The sequence below is a fragment of the Sebastes umbrosus genome, chromosome 2, assembly GCF_015220745.1.
Source record: "Sebastes umbrosus isolate fSebUmb1 chromosome 2, fSebUmb1.pri, whole genome shotgun sequence".
In the NCBI taxonomy this organism is placed as follows: Eukaryota; Metazoa; Chordata; class Actinopteri; order Perciformes; family Sebastidae; genus Sebastes; species Sebastes umbrosus.
In genome coordinates, this window is record NC_051270.1 from 31,366,367 (window position 1) to 31,388,564 (window position 22,198).

General features: G+C 41.0%; 1 protein-coding gene across 2 annotated transcripts in view; it reads right to left on the bottom strand.

Annotated features, from left to right (window-relative positions):
- The window catches only part of fbn1 (fibrillin 1), a 91,718-nt gene that overhangs the window by 31,119 nt on the left and 38,401 nt on the right, over nt 1–22,198 (bottom strand). For both annotated transcript variants that reach the window (XM_037794321.1, XM_037794312.1), the window contains exons 23-37: nt 21,263–21,400; nt 21,121–21,171; nt 20,886–21,011; nt 20,544–20,771; nt 20,330–20,455; nt 18,738–18,866; nt 16,897–17,022; nt 13,421–13,546; nt 13,182–13,304; nt 11,174–11,299; nt 10,420–10,545; nt 4,500–4,622; nt 2,505–2,627; nt 2,287–2,412; nt 24–146 (exon numbers count right to left, since the gene is read on the bottom strand). In XM_037794321.1, the coding sequence (XP_037650249.1) occupies nt 24–146; nt 2,287–2,412; nt 2,505–2,627; nt 4,500–4,622; nt 10,420–10,545; nt 11,174–11,299; nt 13,182–13,304; nt 13,421–13,546; nt 16,897–17,022; nt 18,738–18,866; nt 20,330–20,455; nt 20,544–20,771; nt 20,886–21,011; nt 21,121–21,171; nt 21,263–21,400 (1,920 nt within the window). The remainder of the gene's footprint in view (nt 1–23; nt 147–2,286; nt 2,413–2,504; nt 2,628–4,499; nt 4,623–10,419; nt 10,546–11,173; nt 11,300–13,181; nt 13,305–13,420; nt 13,547–16,896; nt 17,023–18,737; nt 18,867–20,329; nt 20,456–20,543; nt 20,772–20,885; nt 21,012–21,120; nt 21,172–21,262; nt 21,401–22,198) is intronic.

The window sequence follows — 22,198 nt, forward strand, 5'->3', positions numbered from 1 at the left end:
TGACTGGTGTTGACTAGTCTTACCTGTGCAGTTGCCTCCACTCCTGTCCAGTTCATAACCGAGGCTACATTCACATCTAAAAAGTCCCGGGATATTCTGGCAGCGTCCATTGACACAGATGTCAGCAAAGGTACATTCGTCTATGTCTGTAAAAGAGACACAGACAGAGAGAGAGAGAGAGAGAGAAAGAGAGAGACAGAGAGAGAGAGAGGCCCAGCTGTGAGGGATTAGTGGATCATGGGATCATGGTGGAAAATTGGCAGCCAGCAATAGGAAGTGAAGGCCGCTCACCTCTGCTAAAGAACGACAGTTCTGGGGCAAAAAAATGCCCAGACAGACACACACATACACTATCAGAGCAGCAGCCAAGGTTATGAAATTGTGCTCTTCCACATCATTAGACTCTGCACAAGTCATTACTGTCCAGACCTGTCTGAGTTGAGGCAGGCAGGACCGGACAGGTTATTTCAGGATGTTTGACACATCAGCACAATGAGGTCAGTCTGCTCAGTCAATTGAATCCAGCGATGTCTTATCACTGGAAGCATGAATCACACTCGCCTGCTCCCAGTCAGAAATGTGCTCAGATGTTGACTCTACAGTAGCTCAGCTCTGGATTTCATACAAGATCCCTCCTCAGTTATTTAAGTCTACATGCAATCTAACATCACCTTGATATTTTATTCTACTTTATGTAAATGCTGCATCCCAATTAAGATATCCCTAAAACGATCTACTGTCTATGGGACACCTAGATAAAGCTGGAAGGCATGTAAGCATTTCATTCATATTTTAAATCCAGGGATATGTCTGGAAGGTGCTCATCTCAAACAAGAACTTGAAAAGGATAAAAGACAGTGTGTACACTTGGGTCGGGCAACTGGACGAATATATTGGCTATCGGCGATTGGCTGAAGTACATCGCTGATTGTTTTTATTGGGCGATCGTTTGGGCGATGTTTGTCATTTTAATTGGCTAATTCAATGGTCCGCCTCGAAAGAACGAAAGCCTCAGCGGGGGTAAATAACGTGGGGAGTCGGCATATTTTCACATCTAACTCACTGAAACAAGAGTTTATTTCAACCAAATCAGAGTTGGTGATTATTGAAAAGACTAACAAAGACTGTTGTGGTGAGTTTTATTTTGTTTCTGTCGAGTTTGAATGAAGTGTGCTTTACGATGCTGCGCCGCTGGAACAGCCAATCTATGGCAGCGGGTGAGGGGGCGCACACACACCTGCGCGAACATATTGGCAGTCGCCAGTTTTTGGGCTGATGATGGCCGGAAAAATTTGAACATATCACCCAACCCTAGTGTACACATAGCATTTCAGCCAGCAGGATGTCAGGAATTAGCCTAAGATTCAGACTATATGGCCTTTTGTTACCACTCCACTATGTAGCCTTTGTAAGTCTGTACAGAGTCAATACACTACACTCTTTATCTTTAAAAGTCTTTGTCTTAATTGACAATAAATGTTTAATGCAAAGACAATTTGCACTTTAGGCGATTTCTATGGTGCAAAATAAGAGTTCCTTCCACCCAGTCGATTGTTTTTCTGCATCAGGGAATCTCAAAGACCTTTGTCACTCTTAACGGTATAACATGGACGCTAGCCAGAGGAGGTTATGTTAAATTAATTAAAGATAAAACTAAAGTCTGTGCCCACTCAGCCTTGTTTCTGAGTGTTAAGAAGTCAGATGCTGGCTAAGTTAGCTGGCTTGCAAGCTAATGTTAACTAACTAGTTATCTAAATTTAGTCCTGTTCCCACCTTAAGACTGCTTATGTTGCACAAGAGTGAAAATAGGTGGAAAATGCTTAATAAAAATCTTTATATACAGTCTATGGTTGGGACAGAAGCACAATAGCCAACAAGAACATGTTAGGATAGCAAGGCTGTCATCGGCCTTTGTCTGCTGATTTAAAACAAAAAAACCTTTGACCAAGCTCCAAACATCAATACCAAATTAACAACTAATTTGAAAAGAGAACAACACAAGATCCATTGTTGTCGTCAGTCTCTTAGAAATGTTCTCACAGCTAAAAGCACTTACATGCCGCTGAGCATATTGTGCGCTTCAAGTGTCCAAAATATAATAAAACCATGTGAAGGCAGCATCTGCTGGATCGGTTGGAAAACAAACAACCATTCACCAGAGAGTAACACCAGACCTTGTCTGAAACACTCATCACACACAACACACAATCATAATTTAGGATGTGGGCACCAATGCTGAGGTCTGGAACCAAGATAGTCAGTAATAGCAGTGTTGTATTGTCTTACCCTCGCAGGCCTTGCCGTCAGATGTCGGGATGAAGCCCATGTCACACTCACAGCGGAAGCCTCCTGGCAGGTTCAGGCAGTGGCCACTGTCACACAGGTTGCCGTTATCTGCACACTCATCGCTGTCTGTAGTGGCGATCACACACACACAGTCCGTAAACACACCATGCATTTGTGTATCTTTTAAAAAGAAAAAAAAATCTGTTTGTATGTGTAACCTGAGCAGTAGAATCCATCTCCAGAGAATCCATCCTTGCACGCACAGCGATACGAACCCATGGTGTTGAGACAGTCGGCGTTGTTGCTGCACATGTGCGTCCCGTTGGAGCACTCGTCCAGGTCTGAAACACAGCAAAGTCAAATAATTACATGTATGCACGTGATGGAAACTACTTCATCCAAACCGTAAGGAAAGGATAAGGCTGCTGATGTTACATATTTTTTCCTAAATATTTCTAATTTCTAATTGTGTCAGCTTGGTCTTTCTAAAAATCTAAACAAATCCTATGAAAAGACCAAAAACAAATGCATTAGTCCATCTCTCAAAACTTCATGACTTCTCTACCATGTCTGTGGCACTAAAACACAAGCTCAATCATTCTGAATTAAGACATAACGCTAAAAAACTGCTCAGATATACATATGTTTCATTTTCAAAAAAGGCTAAATAATTTCCTATAACAGCTGGCCACTGTAGTTTTTAACATTACTCAGAAAGGGGTAAATAGTAGTGGTGTAAGAAAATATGAATACAGTATTAGTATCGTATCGCAATATTTTGTTTTATGATACTGTATTGATTCTTAAAAATACTATTGATTTTGATTTAGGCTAATAGTTTTCATGCAAATATTAACTCAGTCAATACTTTTATTTCATTTGCAAAGATATGTGCCCTCCCAAAGTAGTGCTATGATATTGGATGTTACAGGAACTGTGATAAATGCAAATTTAGATCCCACTGTTCTGATTACATAAAAAAACGTCACTTTTTTTACTCAGATTGTATGCATATGGTGGTGTGTTCTTTATACTATGACAGTTTTGTTTTTTTAAATCGCAATATATCGCCTTGCTTACTGTATTGCAATACATCGCAATATAATGAATCGTAACCTCTGTATCATGATACGTATGGTATCGCCAGATTCTTGCCAATACACAGCCCTAGTAAATAGAGCATTTGTTGGGGGCTGTTTTCAACTGTGGATTAATACACAAGTATTAACAAGACACTGTATGTTGTAATGTACATTGTAATGTAGCACAAAGGAATACTGTAAGATACTGTATATTATTACACAGCTTTGTTAAATACTCGATTCTGATTGGTCAATCACGGCGTTCTACGGCGTCTGTTATTTCTTTATAGCAGACCGTTGCTATGTATAACAGACCGTTGCTATGGGCGCAGTTTTGATTTCGGACTCTGGTGGACCGTTTTTGTGTCAAATTATTGATTTCTTAAGTAAGTAGCCGTGTAATAAGCAGGATAATGTACAGCTAGCGGGTCATTGTTGTGAAATAAACCCCTTCAGGGCGACGCAAGACCCCAACACAAAGCCGCATCGCCCTGTCTGGGTTAATTTCACCACAATGACCGGCTCGCTGTAGATTATCCCTTACTAAGACTTTGGCTACACAGGCAATACTTGTTAATATGATCACCTCATTGTTTTTTTTTGTAATTTGAGACCAATTTTAATCAAAACTTAGTTTTTGTCATGCCTGAGGGAAAAATAAGTATTTTCAATCTTTTGTTTGGTTGTTGAATCACAATCATTTCTTTACCAACAACATTTTCTCACTACTGCTGTCTTTGATACTGACAAAATGTTAAAGAAATGTCCATTTATTCTATCAGATTATGTATACTACTAGGGCTACAACTAAGGATTATTTTCATTGTTCATTAATCGGTCGATTATTTTCTCAATTAATCGATTGGTTGTTTGGTTGATAAAATGGTGAAAAATTTCAATCAGTGTTTCCCAAAGCCCAAGATGTCGTCCTCAAATGTCTTGTTTTGTCCCAAACTCAAAGATATTCAGTTTACTGCCATAGAGGAGTAAAGAAACCAGAAAATATTCACATTTAAAAAGCTGGAATCAGAGAATTAGTTCACAACTAATCGATTAATCGCTGACCTCTATATATGTATATATATCCATGTATATACTATTTCACTGGACCCATTGAGTGGTAGCATTTACCTGTGCATTTGAGGCCGTCGCCGATCCATCCTGGAGCACAGTTGCATTTGAAGCCGCCGGCTGTGTTGGTGCAGGTAGCGTGTCTGTCACAGTTATGGGCTCCGATCTCACACTCATTGACATCTGACAAAGAGGAAACAAACGAGAAGCCATGTAAAGAAAAAACAGACACAGCTCTGATGGTCTGATGATTTGGGTCTGCATTCTCAGTCCAGTGGGGTTCTTGGCATTGTGGAGCGAGTTGATGCTTGGTTTGAACTGCATAAAGACAGCAGCAGGGGACGACAGGACCGAGTCTTTCTGGGTCACTGTCTTCATCCACATATTTCAGAGCAGAAGGCACAGACACATTCTCATGATGTCTGATACTAATAGCCTTCCTGCAGAGGTTTAATGAGCAGACACAAGTCTCTGGATTTCCATTGTGCAAGTGTGTCCAGAGAGCTATAAAGAAGGCCAAGAGGGAGAACGATATCCTCATGCTGAGGCCTTGTTCGGTCTGAACTAGAATTTCGGAGGTTATTTTAGGCAAAGATTTCCCTCTTCGCACACAGACACTGCACCTCTTATATGAGGCTTTTGTTACAGCCCTCTTTCAATGCTCATGTTTGATTTTCTCACCACCCCAGATCTCAAGTTTGGAAATATAATCTTTCCCAAATATAATTTCTATGAAAATGCAATGCGCCAACTTTACAAATAAACATTCCTTCACGGCAAAAACATTATAATTATATCTGAACTCTGCCAATGGATAAATTATTGAGGTACTTACTAGATAATGCGGCTATAAAAAATACTTCTCTCTATGGGCTGACCTATTGTATGTGGCACTGGATACTTATAAATGAACAATTAATGGGAACAATTAAATTAGCTAGTATTAAAATCGGCCTTGCCCGTAAAGCTGTTTACATCCTGTAGGGTGTAACCAATAAGGATCTCCATGAAGCAGCTGGCGGTGATGAGATACTCTTGTTCCTCGGGCAGCTCCGACATGTTCAACTGCATGGCACGATGGAAAAAGCCTGTATGGTGCTACAACAATGACGCCTGCTAATATGAGCCAAAACAACCCTGTGAAACACTCACCAACACAATACCTCTGGCCCTGAGCCTGACAGCTTTGATAGAGGGATTGTGCAAGTGTGTGCGTGTGCATGTGTGTGTGTGTTCCTGTACATCAAGGGAAGCCATGCTATGAACTCGATCAAGATGTTTGGGCTTATCAGCCAATGAGACACACTCCTCTCCGTGTGTCTGTCTTTGTGAGAGGGTGGTAATTCAAAACACTGTCAATTAGAGATTAGGGCTGCTGGTTTACAGTCTTCCTGAGGAGAGGGTACGGTATATTTACATTACATTTGATGACGGGGTTAATATGAGGGCTGGGAGCAAACGAATCTCCCTGGATTACAGACGGAATTAAAGATAATTTAAGCCTTTGATGACAGAGAGAGCACAACACGCACACACTCATGTGGAAATGTAAAATGCAAACAGGGTTTGTTGCATGCGAGAATCATGTCAGCGGTCACAGCTGGTGTCAAAGACGAGGCTGGATTTAACTAGAGCTAATGTCTGACAGATGAAGGGCAGAAGAGGATAGCAGAGAATTACACACCATACTGTATAGATTGCCGGTCTGTGTATCTGTTTGCCTGTCTGTCTCGCTAGATGTCTAAACGCCTGCTAGTATGGCTGCCTTCCTGACAACCTGGCCCTGAAGTAATAGCTATACTGTATACTACAAAAGAAAAAGGGAGAGAGAAAATCTAAATATCTGCAGATCCAAGCCATATTAAGCCTAATAAATAATGATCACTTCCCTGCATTTGAAGGCTCCCCTCCTTGTAGCTTTGTTTTATCCCCGACATGCCTTTTTCCACTGTTTTTGTGAATACCTACATGCTGTCATCTTCTCTATGTGTCTGTTTGACACAAGCAGAATCCTGAGACTATGTAACTTCTGATAAACGACAACATCTGTGGCCACAAGACTATAAAGAGATAATACTACATTTTAAAATGTAGTGTAACAATAGCCGAGTCAATAAAGCTGCTTTCACACCGCCACGTGACAACCACCCTGACAATCGCCTGCCTGCAAGACCATTTCCCCAAAAAAGCGAAGTGTTTTTTTTAAAGCGGCTACTTCTGCTACGGTCCAAGGCTGCATTGACAGGCATTTACAGGCAGGTGCTTCGGTGAACGTCATAAAGGCTTTCTGCTGGAAACCAGCCGGTTACCGCCTGACGTTCAGCACGGTGAACTCTGTGCGTCAGAGCAAAATCTGTGCACGTTCACGTGGGCAGCAACCGCTTCATACCCCTACAGCGGTGATCAAAACCACTTCCCCTCTGTCGCCTTCCCGTCATTGAAATGACTGGAGGCGGCGAGTTACCACAGGGAGGTGTGAAAGCCCCTCAAGACTCATTAAGTTGGCAAACTCACTCAGAAATGTCAGTTACATAACAATATCTATAAACAGCTAAAAACATCAGCCACCATAAGCTACTGGTCACACCAGACCAAGCTGACTCAGTCAAAGAGAATCTATGTGGCCCTGACTGTCAATAACAGAATAATGGTAAATATCAAAAAGTATTGTAACAGTAGCACAAGTAAGAGAAGAGTCATAAGTAAACAGACTGAATCAGTAATGCCAGTTACACAACTAAAACTAAAAGAACGTGGTCATATGTGGCCCAGACCACCTCTGAATGTGGTCTGAAAGATCTGATCTCAATGCGTCCTCAATGCGTCTTGAGTGCGTTCACGCCTGTACTAGCTGTCCACTTGTGATCGGATCACTGATGACGCATGTTAATACCAGGTCTGAACAGGGCCTTTCTCTCTCTTCTCAGAGAGACAGTAGCCTACATGAAACTATCACGACATATGAAATCCCGCTTCCCTCTCACAGTCCAAGTCCAACAGCTAACTAGCTAGCTAGGCCTACCACATCTATCGGCATCAAAACAGGAAGGAAGTGGTAAAGTAGTCAAATCTGCCTTTCTTGATTTGATTGGCTCCCTGGGTCAAGTGTGACATTGATGAGCAGTGTGACTACGTACCATAGGAAAACAATGGTTTTGCAGGCAACGCATTTCTAGCGACCCATCTCAGTGTGATCGGGGCCTAAGACTGCAAAAGCAAAACCCCTGAGTGTATTGAGTCGACCAAAAGTGTTTTTTTACTGCTTTTTAATTCAATTTTTCATTTTTAAGAGAAAGATTGTGTTATGTGAAGTTACATAGTCTTGCTTTAATTGCTCAAATTGTTTGACGGTTTTGTCATTTAGCTAAAAGATGATAAAGTCGACACGCTTAAGCCTTCACCCTGATCCTCTGTTTAAAGCTAAGACACTCCCAGCCTTGTAAACTCCCCCAGTACATCTCCACCCAGTCCTAACTTTCAAAACACACGCAAAGACACGAATGTGCTTGATACAAATACTCTTACCCTGTTGAGTTCTCAGTGTTGTGGAATAAAAAGAAAAATAATGCTTGTGGGATCTTCATCAACAGCTGGATCAGATCTGGACTCGAGAGCACCACTTACTCATTAACAGACACGCAAGAACATTTAGTCCACGGCGCATACCAACGCGGTCACATAAGGCATTTCAAAAATGACAACCAATTTCTTATGCATTTTTCGTCTGAATCTATTGGAAGGGTATCCGATCCAAACAGAGTAGCAGGTTTTGTTCACTTGTCTTTAACAAGACATCCTGCCTTCCTGAGAGGAATTAGTGTCTTGATTCTCTGGTATTCTGGGGCTGAAATACCAAACCTGTGAATCAGAATCGGATGCTTTACTGCAACCCCTGCTTTCTCAAAACAAGGAAAATACTGTATGGACGTTTTAATGGGATTAGAGTGAGGAAGAGTGTTTGTGAGGGAGTGAGTTTGAATCATACTTCAGAAAGGCCTGTTTATTTGCGTCTGAAGGAAGACGTGCTGCTGCTGCTGACTGTGGGTCTGACTCATTTTGATCACCGAGACAAGGTCAGATAAGATCACTGAACTTCAATTCCAAACTTTTAAGTGGCCACGTAAATCAGGCTTAACTCTGGCTAGACGAGGAGTGAGTCCAAACTAGCAAAAGTGGCTCTACCGGCCGGATGGACTTTGTATTTATGTGTTCTGGAGCCCTTTCAGGTGATTACATGCTGCAGAACTCTTCCAACCATCACGTAATGTTTAACTGATCTTAATGAAAGAGCAACAAAAAGAATAAACAAAGGTACAATGTGATGCATGCATCTGACAGGAGATAGTGATCTCACTGCCCCTACTGCTGTTGCTGCTAGTGCATATGTGAGTGTGTGTGTGTGTGTGTGTGTGTGTGTGTGTTGGTGAGCGAGTTTCTCGTCAAGTCAGACAGGAGCTCTTGAATGAGGGTGAGTAATGTTCGAGCTGCTTCTGGTTAGCCACATTCTCCTTGTAACCTCTCATTTCTCACCTCAACTTGCTTTCACTCCTGTAGTTCAACAAAACCACACACACACGCCTCTCCTCTATGGGTGGGGGAAAAATTGATAAAGCATAGTATGGCGATATTTTGAGTGGTATATTGTATCAATTCACGGATGTACAGAGTCCCTATCTTTTATTAAATAAACTATTAACCTTTTAAATATCTGACGCTCCCGGCCGCTATTCTGTCTTTCAGAGGTTGTAGCAGGCTCACACCTCTTCTTAACTGGACGCGATGCGAACAAGCGAGCGAACATCAGATTGTTTCAGTTTTTCCCAATGAAGATGTCCTAACCTGCTTTGTGCGTCAGCGAACAGGCAAAGCGACATGTTGCTTGTTTGAAAAAAACGCTCGCCCTGGCTCTATTTATGCAAAGTTGTTAACACCTCCAACCTATTTTCACTGGTCATAATCAACGCTGACAGTAACTGACTGTTAATCAATATCGCGCTCTCTATGTAATAGAGAGCGACATAACTCGTAGTATATCTGGACAATTTTTCACGCTTGATTAGCCAGAGTTCGCTCAATGCTGTATGTTGGGAAGAGGTGTCAGTCTTAAAGCTAGAGTGAAGATACCAGTATCGTACGAAACTACAAAACCTCAGAAATCTGTTGGTACCAACAATGTTATGTTGGCTTGTTGGGAAGAACGCTGAATAATGCTCAAGTTACACAAAATTTTGGCGAGGAAAAAAATGGCATGGCCATTTCAAAGGGGTCCCTTGACCTCTGACCTCAAGATATGTGAATGAAAACTCTGAGATGAACAGAGTGAAAATTGTATCTTATTAGTAGTAGAGAAAAGGTAATAAATCGCAATATATCTTATCACAATACACGATGCGTGGAGAGAGGAGTGCCACGAGACACCGGTGTTGTCAGAGTTTGTTGTGTTGGAGTACAGAAAGCGTAGCTTAGTGTTATCTAAAAAAGCTTTGTGGCGTGGCGATGCACATCAGGCTGCCATGTTCTTCTGTCTGTCTGTCTCCATCCCCCCCGTTTCAGTGCCCGGGACATATATACAGTATATATATAAAAACCCCAAAGCATTAGAATATCCATTTGGCGGTCGATTACCATGGCAAAGGTCGAAGCTTTGAAGCATTCGGGTCAGCCCTACCCAAATGATTACAGCTCGTTTAGCGGCTGGCAACTGGACCAATTTCAAAAAGTGTTGTCCCTATTAGTCACTTAGACACAAAACATGAGAAAATAGGGTCCCGATTGGAAAATACCGAAGTTATCCTTTAAGTATTGTGATAATATCCTATCGTGGGGCCTCTGGTGATTCCTAACCCTCCTCTCCTCCTCCACTTAATCAGCAGCGGCCATCTACTGACTCACCATCCTTTCACTCCCATCCACGTTCTTCCACTGACAGGATGTTTTGTTGAGGGTAGGAATGCTCAATGAGTGTGTTTGTTTGGCTCACCTGTGCAGCCTGTGGTTCCCTTGCGGACAGAGTATCCCAGATCACAGTGACAGATGAAGGATCCCTTCGTGTTCTCACAGTTCCCACTCAGACAGATGTTTGGATTCAGCTCACACTCATCCACATCTAGGGACAGGGGAGGGGAAAGGAGAGTGGATCAGAGAAAGAGCAAGAATGTTAATTTGCCAAACACAACTACAATAAAAAGGAAAAGTTCAAGACAATGAATAAAACTGAATTAGCTTTTGTTGGTTCGGCCTGCCAAACAGGCTTTGATAAGATGTGATATATATGTACGTGAGTCACAAAAGAATGACATCATGAGCTATGTTGAGGCTTTAAAATGTGCTTACGTGTAATAAATACAGCAATAAGAGAGTATGTGTTTGTGCAGACCCATTTAGAAGTCCTTACATCATTGATGGCAGGTTTGTGCTTTCTTACTCAGTGGAACCAGACGTCTAAATGTCATGCATTCCTCCCTGCTCAACCAAACTAACACAATATTCATTGTCTTGTAAATCAACAACAATAACAACATTAAACTATGTTCTCTCTCTCACACACACACACACACACACACACACAGACTCATAGATCTGAGTCATTAAGTATTATTCTCATGACTCATATCTTGGATGACCTTTAAAATGATCATTACGTTGTTTCAGTAAATCTCTGAGAGCTAATAAACACCGAGCTGCAGGATGAGGATGTAATGTTTTGTTTCGGGCATAAAATGTGGGTCCATTACCCAGGCAGGTCTTCATGTCCTCAGAGGACATGAAGCCGTCGAAGCACAGACACTGGTACGTCCCCGGGGTGTTGGTACACTGGCCTCCATCACAGATGTCTGGGCTCTCCTCACACTCATCGATATCTGAAGATTGAAGATAGACAGGCAAATGAAAAATTAAATGGGAGCAGACAATGTGTAGAGGACAGGAAAAACTGCTCTTAAAGCTAGTAATCCGGGATTGAATGTTGAGGTATTACAGTATTTACCACACAGTTTTTAAAAGAACACATCAAGATTACGACATCAAACAATGCTACTTCAGGGGCATATTTCTCTTTCTTATACATGTCACTTATAAACCAGTAAGGTCAATTCAGGACAACAATTTATGCAATAAAGTGAACGCTACGCTGAGCAATGTGGTAATTTCCAGCTGCTCTTCTGCACAAACTACACTTAAATTACCCTTGTACTGGCTCGATCTCTGTCTGTATATCCGTCTCTGGTAATTTAACGAGTCACAGGAGTCAGTTTATGAACAACACGTGAAACCTACTGTCAAAACTGGTCCAAGATGAATACCCGATAAGCAAGAAATGCCAGTAATTAATCAATAAGCACCATCTAGCATTATTTAGTAAAATTTTGGATCTAATACTGAATGTGTTGTCGTCAGATTTGGCCTAGTTCTTTGAACTGTCAAATCACAGCATGGACTCTTTCTCTCTTTTTGTTCCTGCTCTTAATTCAAATCTCTCTAAACACAACCTTTAAATTACTTCTGAACTACCACATGTGCAATCTTTAGAAAATGTTCTGACATGTAAAACCTCAAAGCATTGAAAGGCAGTTTTCTTTAGTTACCACATCTTGACAAATGCTGCAAAAGTACATATAAGGTGAGATTGGGGCTATTTTGCTTCCATAATATGTTTTCTTTCAGACTAGTGGAAAGTTTGTTTTACTAAACTCTGTCTATTTGCGTCTGTAGATTTCTCCTAAATTCACCAAAAGTTAGCAATAGATAATGCCTCATTTGCATATTTAAACATAAAATGTCAGAAAACTTGTTATACAAAAAAACAATTGTCTTAATATAAGTAATCAACTGGGGAAGTTTCATAGTGATATCTATTAGCTAATGTTTTACCCCATTCACCTGGCGTGTCTAAATGTATGGAATTTTACAATACATATTTATAAAGGCTGTTTTCTCAACATGAGGTTTTTCTCTGAGCTAGAAATCTCCACTTCAGTAGCTCTCTCTCTCTCTCTCTCTCTCTCTCTCTCTCTCTCTCTCTCTCTCTCTCTCTCAACCAAACCGATGGCTGATGGCCGCCCACCCAGAGCCCGGTTCTGCTCGAGGTTTCTACCCGCTAAACGGGGAGTTTTTTCCTGGCCACAGCGCATAACAATGCAATGCTCATGGGGGATCTCTTGTTGGGTCTCTAAACTATAGGGTACGGTCTAGATCTGCTCTATATAAAAAGCATCTCGAGATAACTTCTGTTATGATTGAAAGCTTCTTTATTCTATATTCTGAAGGTTTTTACTGAGGGGTTTGTTCATATATCATTCATAACCTGATTTATAGAACATTTTATTTCTAAAAACATGGCGAAAATGTGTTTTTTTTTATGGCTGTTGTCAGTATTGTCTGATTTATGAAATGATAAAAAGAGATATCCAAAATTCCCTCAGTAAAAACCTTTGACTCTAATATGTCAACAAAATAAAACAAGACTTTTGAACCCGGCTTTATCCAATGTTCAGATGTCTGTTCTGGAAATGTATGCAAATGAAAACACATTTGATAAGATAAAGCCTCATTTGCAATTTTAAACATACAATTTAAGAAAACTTGTAATATATAAAATAATTGTCTAGTGTAAGTAATCAACTGGGGAAGTTTCATGGTGATATCTATTACTTAACATTTTTACCCTGTTCACCTGAGAGAAGAGATGAGGGGATGAATTACGGCAGAATAACAGACAAAGAGACAAGATAGAGATCTACTTACCAGTGCAGCTTCTCAGATCAGGCATCAGGGCGTATCCACTGTGGCAGCTGCACTCATAGCTCCCCTCTGAGTTGGTGCAGAAAGTCTCACAGCCACCATTCTCAATGGTACACTCATCAATGTCTAAGAGGCAGAAAAACACACTGTCACATACAGCTGACATTCAATCTTCAGATTCAGAATGAAAACAAAAGCAACATCTTTGAGTGGAAATAGTCATTAAAATGATCAATACGCACCAACACACTCCAGTCTGTTCTCTGTAGATTTGTATCCTTGGTCGCAGGAACACTGGTAGCGGCCGATCATATTGACACATTGGCCGTTCCTGCACAGTCGGTCACTCAGGTCACATTCATTGATATCTGTAAAAGAACAAAGAAAATTAAATAATTCATTCATTATCCATAACCGCTTATCCCATTCAGTGTCGCGGGGGGCTGGAGTCGATCCCAGTGACATTGGGCGAAGGCAGGGTACACCCTGGACAGGTCGCCAGACTGGCTGACACATAGAAACAGACAACCATTCACGCTCATACGATTTTGTCGACTAATCAATTAGTTGATTTAATCGAAAGGTCTGTAAAACTGAGTTTCTCCACAAAGACTCACACAAAAGCATCACTTTAAATCTTGTGTTTACCAAAGGTGTGCTCATAAGTTTGTTAAAAATACGTCATTCAGTATGAAAAAGTATATAAAAATGACAAAAGAAATCTTAGTGGACTAAGACCAAAACGACCAATTAGTCGACTAATCGACTAAGAAGGGGCAGCCCTAGCTGTCACTACCAATTATTTTCATTATCGACTAATCTGTTGATTATTTTCTCGATTAATTGATTAATCAGTCGATCCATAATATGAAAAAAATGCCCCTCACAATTTCAAAAAACCCAAAGTGACAAATGTTCAAACTCCTTGTGTTGTCTGACCAACAGTCCAAAACCCAATAATGATCAGTTTAATACTACTACTGTTCACGTTTGAGAAAATGTAACCTGACATTTTTAGGTATTATTGGTTAAATGAATTGAATGTCAGAATAGTTTCCTTTTAATTGTCTGTAGATTGACTGATTATAGTTTCTGCTCTACACCCACACTTAATTCACCATGAGAGCTCTTACAGTGGAGACCACTAATCAGTGTCAACCTGTGACAGATGTTTCATGATGGATTCAGTACTTGATGGAGATAATAAATAGGACGTTTCCAACAAGGAATCTGACATCATTAAGCACACTGTATCACACTGTATCACACCCATCTGTATGAAATTTGCTATATAACCAAAGTTTATTATCATTATCGTCATTTTAGCGCTTGGACGTGTTACTTCACCAGAGATAATGAAGACCATTGTCTCAGTGGGCAGCTCTCATTGTTTTTATTACTTTGGGTGGTAATAAAGAAAATAAATGAGCGTGAAGGGCAGTGGTTGAGCATTATTAGGTCATGGACTGAAACCTTAACTCACTGCATTAGGTCATCAGAATGACACCCAGTGAATAATGTAAGATCAGCTCAACGCTGTAAACTAAACATGGGAGATGTGAAACTATAGAAAGCAAGGGAAAAGTCAGGCTCTTCTCTTGTTCTTGTAGAAAAAGTGTGCTGTCCTTACTTCTCCAGTCAACTAGCTGCTCAAGAAACCAAAATGTAAAAAATAATTCAGCCATTCTTCATTGTCTTCATTGGAGCATTTTACAGAATGTGCAAAAAAATGCGAGCTAGACACGCACAAGGCTGGCCTCCCAAAAAAAAATAATTTCAGAATAGAAGTACAGAACAAAATGTTGTAAAAACAGTAATCGATACAGTACATATAAAATAGCATTTAAGATCTAAATAAATATTTAACAGCACAAAAAATTAAAAGCTCTCTTTTGCTTTAAATTTAACAATACAAACTCTAATACTAAAATCCTCTTTTGTTTCACTGGGATTTTCTCTTGTCATTACCATGTTGAGATCTTAGTGGACTCTTCTTAGTGCACACATGTCAACACACATGCAAACACGCAAACTAGTCTGGAGTTCATATCAGCCCATCTATCAGAGAATATATACCCTACACATACACAGACCTGACTGTCATGGTCCATGGGTTTTTTGTTATAGTTCCTGTAAACTGTTAAGGATCCTGTTTTAGTTTGAAAGTCCTCTCCTCTTGTGTCTTGTCTTGTTTTACTTCCTGCCTTTGTTTGTTTCCCGCCTGTGTGATTGTCTGCCCCGCCCTGATGACTTTCACCTGTTCCTCGTTATCTCCCTCCTTTCCTTTGTGTATTTAGTCTCTGTGCTCCCTTTGTCCTTTGTCAGTTCATCTTCATTGACTACATTTACATGCTCACTAATATTTCACTATTATTTCACTATTATTGACAATATTCCAAATTTGATACGGGTCATGTAAACAGACTATTCTGTTTGGGTATTCTGACTTAGGCCTTATTACAAATGGAGAATTTTCTGATTAGGACATGTGAGATATGCTGATTCTTTGGACGTGTATACAGCACATTTGGAATATGCGTCTCAATTGGGGGTTTTATGGCAGTTTGCGACACAGGGCCTCTTGCCTGTGTAAGGCCAGCTCTGTGTGTTGTACACAAGCCCTCCAGGAGGTGCGCCGGGCGGTGAAGCAAATTTTCGTAGTGGCCAAATGGTGGTACTACAACTTCCGTGTCCGTCACGTGATGCCACTGGGCCCAAAAAGACGTTTTCCCATAGACTTACATTGGGAAAGAGACGTCTGTAAATCAGCGGGTCAAGTGAATTTTATTTTATAGCCCAAAATCACAAATCGCAAAACAAATTTGCCCCCTAAAAAAAACCTTTTAACAAGGAAAAAATAAAAAAAATGGAAGTATGGAGCTAAATCAACTTCCCAGTATGAATACTTGAATATCCCTTATTTAAAACATTAGGTCTAAAAAGTTGTAAGTTTACAGAGATGCATGTCCAAAAGTAAAGCCCACATTTCGGATCGAAAGGAGAAACACACCTTTTAAACATTATGAAAGACTTGGATATCAACAGATTTTTGTATATGTGTATATGTCACAACGCAGACCGTTTTTAAGAATGTGGTTGAAGGAATGAAAGAGGGAGGCTGAGTTCGCACGGTCGATCAAGTCCGCCACTGGTTAAGTTAATCAGAGCATGCACTGCTTGTAAACGGGAATATCAGTGGAACATTCGTTTTCATTAGCTATGGAAAGAGCTTAGTAGGAATATTGTCTTTTTCGGAATAAGGGCAAAAAAACAGAATATTTTGAGCATGTAAACGTAGTCATGGTTTAGTTGCTGTATGGAGTTTTGTTTTTCCATTACCCGCCAGCTGTACCTACCTTCCTTTTGTACAGTTTTTCTTTATCAAATAATTTCATTTCTGAGTATGCATTTGGGTCCTTTCTGCCAGCGCTGCTTCATCAGCCACAACACCCACCCACAGGCAGAAACAGAGGCAGAAACAGAGGCAGATGGAGGGGGATGATCCAAAGCTCACTTGTCATTCGAACTGTCTGCTCTGTGACAGCATCTGGACTTACTGATCTTCTTTTCTTCCTCCTTGTCCTTCTTTCATCTCTCAAGAAAAATAGAGTAGAAGCTACATTCTGCCACACAGATTTCTCAAAGAAAGGAGAAAAGCGAGAAGGAGGAAAAAGTTTGGAGAAGCAGAGATTGCTCGAATGATGACCTCATCACTCACCTAGACAGGCCGAGCCGTCGGGTGCGATCTCGTGTCCGTCGGGGCACAGACACTGGAAGCTGCCCTCCGTGTTTACACATTCACCTCCACGGCACAGCAGAGGGTTCCTCTCGCACTCATCAACGTCTGTAAAGAACACACACACGTACAGTACAGACACAATTAGAGATATTTAGTGTTAGAGTTCAGTCTCTGCAGATATTAGAGTACTGCAGGAATGAGTCCTAAAACCCGGTAATGAGTTAGCATTTTCCCTCGTCCGAGTTTTTAGTTAGATGCCTGTAATAAAGTCTGTGGTTAACACAAGCTTAAAAGATTTTAACGTTTTGCTCTGCGATATAAAATGTCAGTAAATATCCCACTTGTGAATTTGATGCTTTTACGTCTCTTAAAAAAGGTAGTTGCTTAGACTAATAAACATCATCATGCTGAACACTAGTCACTAGTCACACACTAGTCCGCCTTTAGCTCAGTGGTGGTGACGTGAAGTCATGCCGTGGTCCGTGGTCAAGTCCGTGGTGCAGTTAGTTTATAGCCTAACGTTAGATTTTTACTTCTGGCGATTGCATTTACGCTTTAAAAATCATAAAAGTGGTGTTCATTTGTGAGGATTATCTCGCTGAACAAAACGTGTAAGTATCATAAACATTTGTTTGACACAGAGTTTATTTTCTGCAATAATCCAAAACCCGATGGAAAAATCCCATTGAATTTTTGTTGAGGGAACCAGAGCGATGCTAACTTCCTGGTTGACCTACAAAAATACATCATCCCTGGAGCACTTAGAGAGATTGTGGGACAGACATTCAGGAAGTATTTATTGTTTATATAACAGCATGGTGAAAGTATACAAGCGGCGGCTTCATGGCTGGAAGTGATGTTAACATCCTGGATTAATAACATGTTTGGTAAAAAGATTTTTTACTTGTTAGTTATTTTTGTTAGCCTGCTGGCCCAGTCATTATTTCCAGTCCCGGCTGCTTTTTTATGTCACAGCGTGCAAGTAAATTTTGTCGTTCCAATTTTGGTCTAGCAGCAGCTTTAGGCCAACAAAAGTATTGAGACTCTCCATTCTGTGTGTACGATTTCTCCCAAGAATTTAATCAAACGGCGTCAAAGGCCCGGAGCAAGAACAGAAATAGAGCATTAAGTATTTTCACAGATGGCAGAACATTCGGACCTGTAGCTGCATATGAAAATCATTTTTTGCTGGGCACCTGATTGTGTGTCCCTCGCATGCAGGTCAAGTATGTAATGAAGAACAATTATCTTTTAAGACTTTGTGGAGCAGTTTTGCGAAGTGATCGTGACGACACTTGGGCTGCACAGACTAGACCTCTTTCAACACCCCACAGGGGTTTAAATAAAGTCTGTTTGATTCTCCTTCTCTCTCACACACACACACATATATATATATATATATACGAATGCACACAGCTTGCAAATTTCAGATTACATCAGCCATCTAAACAGTGAGTTCCAGGTCTGGCATGTTAGCCTAAGCACCTCATCCAGAGCTTACGGCCCAAGAGGGAGTGTGGAGGAGATGGCTGGGTTGTGATTAGGACTTGGTCTGTGTGGCAGGTCTTCCCTATACTTGGAGATCTTTATAGGTTGGCAAAGCTCTCTGCTCTCAGATGCGGCCACTTCAACAGGCTGTGTAAGAGAGTTGTTAAGGAGATCGAGTTTCTCACTCATGTCCTTGACAGACTAAATGATTTCATATGAAAGAGTGCCGTCTCTGCGTGTAACTGAACCAAATCACCTCAAGCTGAAGAGGTGATTCAATGTGTGTGTTGTTAGTGTCTGCAGGTGTTGGTGTGTGAGTATTCGCCACTCACCCATGCAGTTTTTCATCATCATGAAGCCACTCTCATAACCTTCGAAGCACTCGCATTCGAAATCTCCGGCTGTGTTGATACACCTGCCCTGTCCACACAGGTCGGGGGAGATGCGGCACTCGTCGATGTCTACAGGACAAGAATGAAAGGTGAAAATGAAATGAAAGCACTAACATTCATGCCTGCAGAGAAAACCATTTACAAATAAACTAAAAACATGATAAAATCATTTGTTTTTGTAGAGATTATCTACTCTGTAATAAAGTGATTTAACACAGAAGTGAGGAACTGATGAGTAGCAACAAGCTGAAGCTCAGGTACGAAATATAAATCAAAGGCAAACAAAGCATAAAAGCACAAAATGTTACTACATGAAAGAAAGGCTATAAAATGAGATTAGGTGAATCTAAGGATGATTCAGCTCTTTACCTCAGATTCTTCCAAAGTCTAAAGACCTGATCCCTTCTGAATTTAATCCACATTTTGAAACACTTAACACAAAGACTCTGGGCTGGGATCTCACTCATATGGGGTTAAAAGGTCCCAGATATCATTTACTCACTAAGAGCCTATAAATTATTTCAGAATAAAGCCACGGCGCTGGCATTTAAACCTAAAATGATGTGTGCACATTTCAACAGAGCAGTAATGCAGCTAACCAGACTACAGGGACCAGCTCCAACACGTCCAGAGCAGCCAGACTCCCATTAGACTGAATGAGCTGAATGTAGGCAATGGCTTTACACCACTTTACTGTAATAAGTGTTGGCAGAGGGATTCAGAAAGGGGGACTGATGAAGAATGGATAGACTTGTAAGGATACAATGGAGCTGAGATATTAAGGAAACTTTCCAGCCAAAAATAGCAGCTACATTTATGTCAACTCTTACATTATTGGTTATATGTGAACAGCTGATTCCTGAAGAGTTTGAAATTATTTTAAGTAAATTAAATTAATGAATTCTCCCTCCCCTGTTCCCTTGCATTCACTTTACAACAAGTGGTTGCCAGTTTGTTGCACAACCTGCATATTTTATGGTCGAGTGGAGTGAGACTCAGACAGACAGTCAAGTCAAGTGATGAATCTTTCGTGGTAGAGTACAAGTCATTTTGGCACATATAGTATAAATTTAAAATAATATCAAACAGAGAAAATCAGCATATCCTCACATTTGAGAAGCTGGAACCAGCAGATGTTTGACATTTTTGCTTGATAAATGACTTCAAAGACGAATCAATTATCAACTTGTTGCTGATTCATTTCTTTGTCGACTAAATCAGAGTTTCTCAATCTTTTTCCAGCCAAGGACCTACAAGATAGAGAAGATACCGGGGACCCCCTCATGTATGTTCCCTGAAATAATTTGACGTAGCCAATTTTTTACACTTCTATAGTCTTAGTTTTGTGAAAGAACAACATAAGAGAAAAATATTAGAAAGATATTAGACATGCATTAAAATTAATCTGAAAACTTTTCATGGACCCCCTGGCAGAGGGCCACAGACCCCTAGGGGTCCCGGAACCCCACTTTGAGAATCACTGGACTAAATGATTGAGCCACTAATCGGCTAATTGCTTCAGTACTACTCACCAGTGCAGTTCCTCTCATCAGAGTCCAGAGCGTAGCCGTTATCACAGCGACACCGGAAGCTGCCGATGGTGTTTCTACACCTTCCATTTGAGCACAAGGTGTTTATCATCCTGCATTCGTTTATATCTAAGGTATGGAGCAGAGGGATGAAGACAGGTGAGAGACCATTTATGAAACAACCCATGCAGTCTGTGGAGGTTTACAGTTACGGTACCTTTGAGGAAGGGTCTGCCGTTGATGAAGTCGCCCCTATGCGAGAAGCCTGGGCCACGAGGACAGAGCTGGGTATAATCTGGAGTGCCCTTCTCCGGACATTCGTCACACTCGGGGCCCCAGGCGACACCCACTGAGCAGCAGCAGGCATCCACACGCTGCTTCCCTGAGATGGGAGCCGCACAGCGCTCATCCTCATGGGAGAGGTAACAATGCTCCATACGCAGGTCTGGAAGTCACACATATATTACATGTATTCAATATGAAGCGGTATAAATTATACATTTAGACAGTAAGATGACTTCAATACCACTACACATAGATACACATATACAGTACCCACCAATGCACGTCCTGCCGCTGACATCAACAGTCATTCCTGGAGGGCACTGGCAGAAAAAGGAGCCCGGTGTGTTGATGCATTTGCCGTTGATACACACTCCGGGAAACACTTGACACTCATCCACATCTGACAGTCAGCAGAGGAAATAGAGCAACATCAGCAGCAGGTCCACTGTTTCACATTACTCGAATGAAATGAAATTTCCGGGCCTACGTGGCATCAAAGCAGACCTTACCTTCACAGACATTTCCTTTGACTCTAGCAAAGCCTCTACCACAGATTGGATCTGAAAAACAAGGGCACACAATACAATGTCACTCAATGCAGTGGTGGTGGTTTAATAAAATGTGCAAAACGGTGCACATTGATCGTCTCACCTTTTTCACATTTGGCACACGGGCTGTTCCAGGCTTCTCCCAGTGTGGAGCAGCAGTGGGACTTCAGTGTAGCCCCGTTGATGTTGACCTCACAGCGATTATTGACTATCTTCAGCCAGCAGGTGCTCTTAGTAGTCTCTGTTTTAATGAACCACACCTTATAGTTACTAGACATTGCCACTTACTGAATTTAATTAATCTCTATAACTGTTCTAAATTAAAAGCGACTTGCCCCAGACAGGAAAACCAATTTCTCCAGACTTCACTAGTTGCACATTTCATTCAAGGGTGACAGTGCTGATACAGTATTTGAACCAACTCTTTGTTCAACCACATTGTTTAATGTAGTCAATCACTGAGCTGCTGCAATGTTAAACCTAAGGCTAGACAGCGTTTTTGTGTTAATAAAAAGTGGGGAAAATGTTTATTTTTTTAAAGGATAACTTCAGTATTTTTCTACCTGGACCCTATTTTATTGTTTTTATGTCTGACTATTAAGGACAATGATTTCTGAAATTGGTCCAGTATTGAGGGAGAACGCTGTAGATGGCAGCCGAGAAACGAGCTGTAATATGGTTCTATTGGGGCAAGTTGGCACCGTCATTTACGTCCACTAAAAGTGTTTGTTTTTGCCATGACAGGCTCTGAATGTTATTATACTGTAAGTGTCTGACATTATGGAAAGAGTCTCGTTCAAGGAGAAGTCTCGTTCTGAAATCTGGCGAGGTGACGTGTTGCCAGAAGACACTGGTGGAAACGCGAGTGCCAGTTGGGCAGAGTTTGTTGTGTTGGAGTACAGATTGTTATCTAAAAGATTTTCAATGTCATGGCTGAATATTTAGATATTCAGATTTCACAACAAGAATTCTCCTTGAGCGGGACTTGGACTCAATAGCAAACAGACCAGATCAAGTGAAAGGTTTTATTTCTCTGTAG